General features: G+C 48.4%; 2 protein-coding genes across 2 annotated transcripts; both read right to left on the bottom strand.

The window, feature by feature from the left end:
* Positions 1 to 24: 24 nt before the first annotated feature.
* Positions 25 to 7,538, bottom strand: bace1 (beta-secretase 1). Its single transcript, XM_062473329.1, has 9 exons — positions 6,629 to 7,538; positions 4,461 to 4,549; positions 4,041 to 4,257; positions 3,421 to 3,558; positions 3,100 to 3,234; positions 2,769 to 2,870; positions 2,230 to 2,379; positions 1,947 to 2,118; positions 25 to 1,611 (listed from the first exon to the last, which is right to left on the bottom strand). The coding sequence occupies exons 1-9, from the start codon at positions 6,929 to 6,931 to the stop codon at positions 1,367 to 1,369; spliced, it is 1,551 nt and encodes a 516-aa protein (XP_062329313.1). The 5' UTR covers positions 6,932 to 7,538; the 3' UTR covers positions 25 to 1,366.
* A 1,075-nt stretch (positions 7,539 to 8,613) lies between these two features.
* On the bottom strand, positions 8,614 to 10,357 carry LOC134029356 (T-box transcription factor TBX1). The gene is made up of 6 exons (XM_062473447.1): positions 10,351 to 10,357; positions 9,863 to 10,034; positions 9,644 to 9,745; positions 9,299 to 9,480; positions 8,889 to 9,049; positions 8,614 to 8,685 (listed from the first exon to the last, which is right to left on the bottom strand). The coding sequence occupies exons 1-6, from the start codon at positions 10,355 to 10,357 to the stop codon at positions 8,614 to 8,616; spliced, it is 696 nt and encodes a 231-aa protein (XP_062329431.1).
* Positions 10,358 to 10,751: the final 394 nt, after the last annotated feature.

Below are 10,751 nucleotides of genomic sequence, written 5' to 3'. Positions count from 1 at the left end.
CATGGCACAGAGGACGAGTTAGAGGTATATTAATAACTTTATTGGTACTCCACCGTCAGGTCTGAGAAGAGCAGACGGATTGATACATTTCTTGGTTCATGTATTTACAGCAGGTCGAGACAGAGCAGGGAGCTGCCCCATATGCATATAGGGTCGGGTTGTTCTCCTGCCCCCAGCTCCTCAACATACACAACATTAAAAACATGGCAGCCAAGTCTTTGCATTAGACCACTATTTTGCACTGATATAGCAGGTTAGACCAGAGGGGGCTGCATAGGTGTAGTAATAATATGGTAATTATCCGATTCCTGCCTGCTGATATAAGGCAAGGAAATTGATCAGAAATACATGACAAATACAGAAACGTAATTCTCCCACGTCCCCATGAGAGAAGACAAGACCGAGACATCAGGCTGATTCAAGATGAGAGGGTTGGATTCTGTGTCTGGGAGTGATGGGAGGGATTACACTGATGTGAGTGTCGAGACTCATCTCAATATTTGGTGGGTTGGAGTCCATCGTTGTATCGGACCTGTCTGAGGTGTGTGTTCTGTGTGTTCTGTGTCTGTACTGTAGTAGTTTGTGCACCAACATTATTATACAGTACATACATATATCAACCCATAGAAAAGTGTCATCTGGCTTCAGTTATATTACAGTCAATACATCAACTAAGGTGTGAAATGACCCCCCAAACAATAGTTTCACCCCATGGCTCTGATATTGGAATATTGACTATACTGTTTCTTAATGCTCACTTAAGTGGCACTTACTGCAGTTTGGGTTTGCTGGTAGAATCACTGTAAAACAACATAACTAAATACATCTTTTTGTGTAATAGCATGTTAGCTTTCAAACACATTTTAATTGCACATTCTCTCTGTCACACATACACTCGTTTACTCACAGTATATTATTTACATCATGCCCTTCTTTCGACAAACCTATCCACTCTCTTCCCACTAGAGGTTGCTGAATTTCAAATCCTCCTCACTCGACCGCCCATCCCCCTATATACTTTACCTCTCTTCATGAGGCTGCCAGTTACTGAACCACCTCTGTTACATTGCACATATCCCAAACAACAACAGTGTAGGTAGTACGACAATGTAATACTACCTCCAGTTCTCCCTCTGCACCCCCTCTCTAAGGTCATCTCACATCCACCTCGGCTCTACAGGTTTCAGTTCAAGCTACTCACAAACTCCGTATCCGTACATAGCCGTATCGTATCTCTTAAAGGAATCAGAACTCTTTCAAAGATGCACTTCTTTCCTACTCTTTTCCCCTTCCTCTGCTCTATATCCTGTACGTCCCTCAATGTCTTCCCCGTCTGTACCTAAATCTCTGCCCTGACTCTGCCGTCTCATTTGAGCAGGGAGATGTCGTCTGCAAAGTCGCCCATGCCGGGAGGACGGAGGCAGCGGGTGAAGCGCCACTGGCACACCATGAGGCAGAGCGGCAGCATGAAGAGGGCACAGATGCCCGCCATGATGTAGGCGATGGTCATGAGCGTGGACTCATCCGTCTGGGGAATGTTGTAGCCGCAGTCCTCCAGGTCCAAGCCGTGGAACGGCCCCTCCACCGACGCCGTCCGGAACTCGTCGTGCACTGGGATTGGATGAAGGCCAGATGTGGACAGGTGAGGGGGGCCTGGCCTATGTTACACACTCAGCACATTTACTGATCTAACCCCTCCCAAGCCTTCTCCTCCCTTAGCCCCTCCCCACCAATCACACTTCTTTTCCTTCCCTCCTTTTTCCCCTCCCCACTCCTCTTCATTCATCTGCTCTTCGCCTCTCCCCTTGTCTGCTTCCCTACCCTCTACATCTCCTTCAACTTACTCCTTCTCCCCTCCCCTCCTATCCTCCCCTCCTATCCTCCCCTCCTATCTTCCCCTCCTATCCTCTCCTCCTCTCCTCTTCTCCTCCACTCCTCTCCCTCACCGTGACACGTGCTGACAGCAAAGCCGATGCGTTTCCTCTGGCGGTCGAAGACAACGTAGAAGCCCTCCATAATGACGGCGCCCATCACTGTTCCCGTGCTCGACTGAGACACTGCAAACTTGTAGCAGTCCTCCTGGGCCGACGCCACGTCTTCCACAGGACGCAGGTACTGCTGCAAGGACGCAACGTAGCACAGGGCACGAGTTAGGGTATGACACCTATACTGTGTGTGTTTGTGTGCGTGCGTACGTACGTACGTACGTACATGAGGGTGTTTATGTACCTGGGGCAGGATGGAGATCCTGAAAGACTGGTTACGGTTCTCACTCATCAGGTAGAGGGAGATGACAGGGAAGATGTGCCAGGGGGTGGTGCCAGCCTGCCAGCACACCAACTGCTCCCCCAGCCAGAACCCTGATGGGAACTGCTCCGTCTGGGGGGTGAAAGAGATGAAACGGGGCAAGAGAGAGAGAGAGAATGAAGCGAAGAAAGAGAGAAAGACAGTTATAGTATTACATTTACATTTAGCAGACGCTCTTATCCAGAGCGACTTACAGTAAGTACGGGGACATTCCCCTGAGGCAAGTAGGGTGAAGTGCCTTGCCCAAGAACACAATGTCAGTTGGCATGACCGGGAATCGAACTGTCAACCTTTGGATTACTAGCCCGATTCCCTCACCGCTCAGCCAACTGACTCCCGTAGTATAGTATAACAGCTTGTGGATGTAATGAAAGCCACGTTAACAACCATGTAAAAAGAGAGGGAGGAGAAGAGATGTGTGGAGAAAGAGAGGCCGGTAGAGGAGAGGGAGGTAGACTTACAGAGGAGGCAGCCTCGATGGCCTTCACTGCAGCCTGGAACACCTTCCTGGGGAGGCGTAAGTTAGTGGTCCCACTGTCCACGATGCTCTTATCATAGTTATACTGACCAGGGGGAGAGAGAGAAGGAGAGAAAGAGAATAGGAGAGAGTGGGGAGAAAGAAAGAGAGCGAAGAAAAGAGGGAGAGTGAGACCAGTGAGAAAGGAACCAAAGAGAGAGAGAGAGCGAGAGAGAGAGAGCAGAGAGAGACAAAGTCAGTGAGAATACACAATTAAACACCACCTCTTCCTCCGAGGTCACAGCAGTGATTGGTCCAGAGCCTGACCTGCTCACCTCCTTACAGTCCATGCTCAGGTCCTGCCCATTGACCTCAATGCGCACGATGATGACCTCATAGTACCACTCCCTCCGGATGGGTGTGTACCAAAGATCCCCTACGTAGAGTGACGTGTCCACTCCTCCAATGATCTGAGGGGACAGGGATCACATGGTTAAGGATGTGTATGACATATTATGTTATGTGTTCAGCTAATCCAGATAATGAGAGTAAATTCATGAATTTTCATTTGGTTTGAAATTGATAGATAGATTGGTTGATTGATTGTTTGACTTGAATTGATTGAGCGGTAGCAGTCTGTCCAGGCCAGCCCTCACCATGCTGCCACCCACGGTGGCGCTGCCCAGGCTGTAGTTCTGGGTGAAGCCAGCGCCACACAGCTGCAGGGAGAACAGGTTGGGCACGGCTGTTTGGCGCACCAGGGAGTCGAAGAAGGGCTCCAAGGTCTCATCAGGCTGGGGGGTGGGAGGGGGGACAGAGGTTAGAAGGGCTCCAATGTCTAGTCAGGCTGGGGGATGGGAGGGAGGACAGAGGTTAGAAGGGCTCCAAGGTCTAGTCAGGCTGGGGGTGGGAGGGGGGACAGAGGTTAGAAGGGCTCCAAGGTCTCGTCAGGCTGGGGGGTGGGAGGGGGGACAGAGGTTAGAAGGGCTCCAAGGTCTAGTCAGGCTGGGGGTGGGAGGGGGGACAGAGGTTAGAAGGGCTCCAAGGTCTCGTCAGGCTGGGGGGTGGGAGGGGGGACAGAGGTTAGAAGGGCTCCAAGGTCTCGTCAGGCTGGGGGGTGGGAGGGGGGACAGAGGTTTGTGATGATAATTGACTGGTAGGAATCACATAAGAAACAGAGAGAGAGAGAGTATCTTGCTTAATGACTTCTCTCATCAGACTTCCTCTATCCTTCTCCTCCACACCTCCCCCTCATCTCTCTTTCACCCCTCCTCACCCGTGCTATCTCAGCATACGCCAGTCCCAGGATGCCCTCCCAGTTGGAGCCGTTGATGAAGAAGCGATCTGATTGGGTGATGGCAGCGATGTTGGCGCGCATGGTGGCGTTGGGCCCGTGGGGCACGGAAACCAGGTCTGTGCCCAGCTCGCCCTCCCAGCGGCCCTGGGTGTAGGGCACGTACACACTCCTGCCCAAGTCATGGTAGGAGGTTGACCTGGGAGAGGGGTGGGGGGGTAAGTAGGGGGTGAGAGGACACAAGAAGGAGTGAGAGAGAAGGAGAGGGATGGAGGGATAGAGGGAAACAAAGAGGAAGGGAAGGGATTAGGTCTAAGTGAGAAAGACGAGAGATGCTAGAGGTGATAGTATCTATAGGTAACTAGGTTATTCGGGGCCTGGTTGCTTGGTTACCGTACTCACAGTGAGCGGTGGTAGTATCGTCGTAGGAACGGGTGAGAAGCAGCTCCCACAGCAAAGTTGCTGCTGCCAGTGTCCACCAGGATATTCAGCTGGAGAGAGTGATGAGATACGGGTGAGAGGCAGACAACAGGAGGAAGAGAGAGAAGCAAAGAAAGAGATACAGATGCGAGCGAGAAAGAGAGATAGGGAGAGGAGGTGGAGAGACATAGACTCATCATTATGAAGTGCACACACAAGCCACTCCCAAACATAAACCAGAGGACTCAAAGATTCACTGCAGCATTCTCTTTATGTAATTTTGGTAAACATGAAGACAGTGTTTTAAAGAGAGACAACCTATTCAGACCGCTACCTCTCAGCTGCTAAACAAAGGCTTAGCCATGGAGACCAGCACTCTTTCAATCTTGTCTCTCCTTGGTCTCTCTCCCTCTCTGTCCTATTTTTCTGTCTCTCTCTCTTTCACCATTCTGTCCTACACTCTCTCTCTTTCTCTTATCCTACTCTTGTATCTCCTCTCCTCCTAACGTCATGTTGCTCTCTATTAAGCTCGTCCTGAATGTCCTTCTCTCATCCTCCTCCCACTCACTCCATCCCCAAGGCTATTCTCAGGTTGCCCTCCCTCTCTCTTTCTCTCCACTTTCTCCCTCTCTCCATCCTACCTCTCCCCTTCTGCTCCCCATCTCTCTCCAGTCTCATTCTCTCTACTTTCTCTCTTCCCTATTCTTCACTTTCTCTCTCACTCATCCCCCCCTTTCTTTCTTCCTTTACACTGTCTATCTCTCTTTCCTCTCTCCCCCCTCCCCCTCTCCTCTCCTCTCCCTATGTCCTGTCTGAGGATCATATTCTGCTCACTCAGTCATTCAGACTGGGGGAGACACATGCTGGGTCTCTGGTGAGAGTTACGGCAAAGATGGTGTGTGTATGAGTATGTTTGTGTGTGTTGTGAGTGTGTGTGGGTGTGTGTTTGTGTACAAGAAAGACAGAGAAAGGGAGAAGCAAGAAGCAATACACTGATCAATAATGCATCTTCTATTTAAATATCCAGGAAGGTGTTCAGAGTCTCAGGGACTAGCATCCCCACATGCTAAGTACACACACACACACACACACACACACACACACACAGATCATACACACACCCCACACACACACACACACACACACACACAAATGCAAACCTGCACCCTACCTTGCAGTAACCCTTATCCCAACTTGCTGGGCCAACTGTGACATGAATCTGCTGACTGTTCCCTTCCTGCTTCCTCTCTCTCTTCCTATCTCTCCCTCTTTCTCTATTGTCTTACCTACATACACCCACACACTCCCTCTTCATCACTCCATTTCTTGTCATAAGCACACACACTATCACTTGATCCCTTCTTGCTGATACAAGCACATGCACACACACACTGGTCCTGCACATAGTGAGACCTTGGACCTGCTACAAACCCACACACACTTCCTGTGCCTGATAAAGTGCCTTCCTGCCTGCACTGCACCCCCCCCCCCCCCCCCTTTGAAAAAAAACAATATTGTTGTTACACTTCCAGATATATTCTGCTGGGTCAGCTTTATATTACTGTAATACAACTGGTGAAGTGGAGGAGGGGGGCAGGCAACACTGTTTCCCAACACTTCCAGTTCTCTGCATGTTTTCTACTGTTAATCTACTTATAATTAACTGAAATCATTACAGCACTGGGATTATGTATGATTCTAAACATGAGGATAATGTTGCTTATAATTACACACACACTTATACAATACACAGATATATAGTCATGCGGACCATCACAAATGCACACAAATTCAGTCATTTAGAAAGCTCCACACTCACATGCCCCCAGTGCCAGCCTGTACCCTGCAGCTGCACCCTTCTGGCCCTGCTCTCCCTGCAGAACTAATGGCTTCATTCTCTCCCTGTCCCTCTCTCCACCACACACACAAACACTTGCACAAACACTGCTTTGGACATCTGCCCTTCGAGAGAACTCTGACTGACATGGGTTATTCAGAGGCTATTTGACAGCAGCTAGACTAGTAAATATGACAAAGCCGAGTAGGAGATGGGCTGTGTGACACGGGTACGCTCGAGTCATGTAACCTACATAGGGCGAATTTACTCTTAACCTCAAAATGAGAAGAGGGGGAGAGATACACAGAGTTACCTTTTGTGGCGGTGTGCCAACTGCCATCTCAACATAGTAACCCTGTCCAGATTTACCACGCAAGTTATCGATCATATCGACGAAATTAATGCCAAGAGCCCTTCTCCGCCTCCGCGCGGCCTTCGGGGGGTGCTGAGGGGCGGCGGGCGGAGGTTCGGCGCGAGCGACCTGTCGCAATGGCATACGGATTGCCACAGGGCTCGAGATGTACGGTTCAGTCCTGCCAGTGTCAACACTGCCACTGACAAACAGGCCGAAAGTCATCCATAGAAATATCCCCCAACAAGGACAAAGTGCCTCCATCTTGTGATAAACGCTAAGGATTCCAGATAGGCTAATGTGCTCGCGGGGAGTTTCCCATTCAGTTTATCGTTTAATTATTAGTTTTTCATCAAAAATCGTAGGCTAATGCGGAACAAATATCATCCATATCATAGCAATATAATGCCCGTTTCATTGAAACCGGTGCGTTTGACTGTAACATCCTCTGTCAGTGCTATTTATCCCCGACAGACTAAAATGACAGTCCAGACTGGTCTTCCCGTTCAGTCTGTGAAAATATATGGAATCTTACTCAATTCTATAGCTTAATAGACGCAGGTGGCATGCTTTTAGATAAAGCTCCGATCCAAAACACCCAAATGGTATAAATGTTGAGACTGTTAGGACAAGAAAGTGCATAAATTATAGGTGATTCTCCTTTCATCAAAAAATAATAATCCGTAAACCGCATCAGCAGACTCCAGACGGACTTTTATTTCAAGCGTTGCCCACGGTCACCTCAATCTAGGCCACCATAATCCGCATTCCTACTCCGCTATTCGTTCATTCTCTCCGTTACTTTCCCCTTTCACTCGGCTCCACCATCAATCCCGCATCCTTGCAACGGAGAACGGAGCATCTCCCTGAAACCACCTCAACCGGGAAACAGCTCACATGGCATTCTGGGTAGGGTAGTTCATTGTAAACAGCATTAAACCATAACCATGTGAAGTGGGGGAAATTTAAGCTATTCTTTTATTAAATTCAGAATAAAGAAACAAAATTGTGTATACCTCAGATCAGTGAGAAGTATTTAATACTGAATACATATATCTTTAGTGTATTACTTTCAAATAATTCACAACAGAATTTCCAACTGTCAAAAGTCATTTTCATAATTTTCTTCCTGACCTAAAACATGACACTTGTAGACTACAACAAAAATCCCAATTGAGAGTTTTTTACATTCAGACCTCAAATAAACCTCTCAAATAGTCCTAAAATACCTAAAAGTCAACTCTCTTTTTTTCATCCCAAATCCAGTCTCTCCCTTGAGGGCCCTGGACAATCCCAGAAGGAGGGGTGAGGAACGAGAGCACAGGGTGATAAGAAACTCTCCCCATCTCTTTTCTCTGTGGTACAGCCCAATGAGTCCTTACAGTGGTTGGCCAGTCCACTCTGCTCTGACGAAAGGGGGGTCATGGTCGAGTCTTCTTGCCCTGTAGAGACAGTTTCATAAAAAGAAAGAAAGTAGTTTTGGCAGACCATTATGAATACACTGAAAACAACATGTCAAAGACCATTCAGAAGGGTTTCTCTGTTCTAGTAATTATGTGTTGAGGATGGAGATGGTCCTGTTGACCCCTTCCTCACTTACGTGCTTGAGTCCTGGGTTCCCAGGACTCATGTTCTCTAATGCTGCTACCCTGCTCAGTACTGCCCCCCTGTGGCTGCCATGCTATCATGGAGGAGTGTGCCACATGTCTTGCAGCAGTAGGACATGTCCTGCACACACAAACACACACACACTCCACTGAACAGCTGAGAGCTTGTGCTGTCCACACAACAGACCATTTCTGCATTTTGTGTCCAGCTGCTTCGTTCTTCCTTGACATTTTGAATTCAGCACAAAGAAAACTAAAACATAGAGATAAATAAGCCCATCTGGATGTTGAAGAGAAGTGAAGATAACAGGTAATGGAGGACAAGGTTTGTGGTGCGTCTCACCAGTCCTCTGGGTCTGTGTTTCTGAAGCCCTTAGCGAACGGATTACTGGCTATCTTCAGCTGTGTGATCTGAGAGGAGACAGGAGAAAGGGGAAGGAGGGGAAAGAAGAGAAGTATGGGTGAGGCAAGGAGAAGAGAGAAGTGTGCGGCGGGAGAGGAAAGAGAAAGGTGGAAAGATAGAGAGTCGAGAGTTAAACCATAGAATTCAGCTCATTATATCAGTTCAGTGTAGTAGTTGGATTCCCGTCAGTTAGTGCCGGCTGTGTCCATACCCGATGGTTCTGATAGGCCGTCACTGCTATAAAGCGGGTCTCAGGGAAGGTGAAGGAGCAAAAGTTTCTGTGAGGGTGCAGCTGACTGTCCTGACCTGGGTCCACATACACCACATGGAACCGAGGCTGATACCGGTGCATGGAGTTCAGGATCATCTGGGAAACATCATTGAAGATGGATGGTGGAGGTGAACAGAAATGGTGGAGATGTTAAAAGTATATTTAGCCCCTAAAGACAAAACTGTAGGTTGTTGTAGGTTGTTGGCTACAATGCTTATAAGCATGACAACACCAAAGGAGGATAAGTGTAAGATAAGAGTTCAGACATGCATAACTGGACTTTTGGAGCCAGCATATATAATTATACAGTATATATATTATCAGAGTTGTTATATACTATTGCAGACCAGTTTCTCTCACATGCCCATTGTCATCAAGCAGATTGTTGGTAAGTTTGAGTGCGTCAAAAGAGACTGTTTGTTTCATCCACTGGGCACCCCTGGCCGGGGAGTCTGGGTGGAAGTGCATCCTCCCAGGAGTGGCCACGTCTGCTCGGCCTGCTACCAGCCACGACGAGCTGTGGAAAGCATATCTGTAACCACCACCCCCCCCCCCCACACACACACACACACACACACAAATACACACACACAGTCAACATGTGCAGTTGAGATACATGTACATTCGTGTCTGTGTACGGTCTGCCTGTGTGTGTGTGTGTGCCAGTGGTGGGGGTCTGTGTGTGTGGGCAACACCTGTATCTCTTGTCATCCACAGGGATGAAGTCCATAAGCAAAACATAGTCAGCCGCAGGGTCCAATCCAGATATGTACACCTGGAAGCTGGGGAACATTCTCCTGCGAGAGAAAGAGAAAAAGGGAGAAAGGAAAGAGAGAGAAAAAAGAGAGAGCAACAAAGATTGAAAATGTGTGTGTGTGTGTGTGAGTACTGCATCTGCGCCCCTCCCTTCATACCTCCCAGCTTTAGTGACAATCATCTCTGTCCCCAGCTGGTCAAACTGTTGCCATAGCGCCTGCATCTCCAGTTGAACTCTGACCCCTGTGACCTGGGGGGCCTTGAAGCAGGACGGCCCCCCCTCGGTGCACTCGGGCAGCAGCAGGTCACAGCCGTGGGACAGCTGAGCGTCTGCACATCAGAGTGACAAAACAAGTGCACACATGGAGTAACATTCCAGGAAAAAAAGACTTGCCTCTAGATGTGCGAGAAGCATTAGAGATGCCTTCAAAACAGTATGGTGCATTTTGATTTGGTTCCTGATAATTAATAAAAAAAAAATTATTATTAAGATATTTAATCTTATATTTTATCATCTTGAAAGCCGACATTCTTTGCACTGATGGAGAGCAAAGCGATCTCATTCTGTACCAGACTATCTGGACTGTAGGTTTTCAGTTTACTTTTTTTAGTTGACGCAACTCTTTATGCTCTGTAGTCAGCCTACCTTCCATGCTGTTTGTGGGGCTTCCTTAGTCAGCCTACCTTCCATGCTGTTTGTGGGGCTTCTGTAGTCTCCACTGGCTCTTCACACTCCCAGTTCAGAGCTGCCTGCTGGCCACAGAAGATCTTCCAGCCTCCGTCTCAGTCCCACCAGGTCACCCAGAGCGGGTGTGTTTGCGTGTCTTTCTCTCTCATCCAGAATTAGACCCAACTGGGGTCCGGCGCTGAAACCCACCAGATTCTAGGTTTTATATACACTCACACACATACTACACACACACACACACACACTCTCTGGGGACTGGATCCATGTCTCATCCATTACTAAACTCATGCTAAATCTGATACGCAATAATCAGACACACACACACACACTTTGAGTGGGATTCCCAGTGGACCGAACCT

Source organism: Osmerus eperlanus, chromosome 11, assembly GCF_963692335.1.
Source record: "Osmerus eperlanus chromosome 11, fOsmEpe2.1, whole genome shotgun sequence".
Lineage (NCBI taxonomy): Eukaryota > Metazoa > Chordata > Actinopteri > Osmeriformes > Osmeridae > Osmerus > Osmerus eperlanus.
This window is presented reverse-complemented; position numbering and strand designations above follow the sequence as displayed.

Excerpts from the sequence above, each read along its gene's own strand:
- bace1 (XM_062473329.1), bottom strand. The coding sequence starts at position 6,931 with ATGGAGGCACTTTGTCCTTGTTGGGGGATATTTCTATGGATGACTTTC. Across the intron at positions 4,550-6,628 it reads TTGGCACACCGCCACAAAAG|CTGAATATCCTGGTGGACAC; the intron begins GTAACTCTGTGT and ends CACTCTCTCCAG. Across the intron at positions 3,235-3,420 it reads CCACCGTGGGTGGCAGCATG|ATCATTGGAGGAGTGGACAC; the intron begins GTGAGGGCTGGC and ends CTGTCCCCTCAG.
- LOC134029356 (XM_062473447.1), bottom strand. Across the intron at positions 9,481-9,643 it reads GTGGATGACAAGAGATACAG|ATATGCTTTCCACAGCTCGT; the intron begins GTGTTGCCCACA and ends TGGTGGTTACAG. Across the intron at positions 8,686-8,888 it reads CGGCCTATCAGAACCATCGG|ATCACACAGCTGAAGATAGC; the intron begins GTATGGACACAG and ends GTCTCCTCTCAG.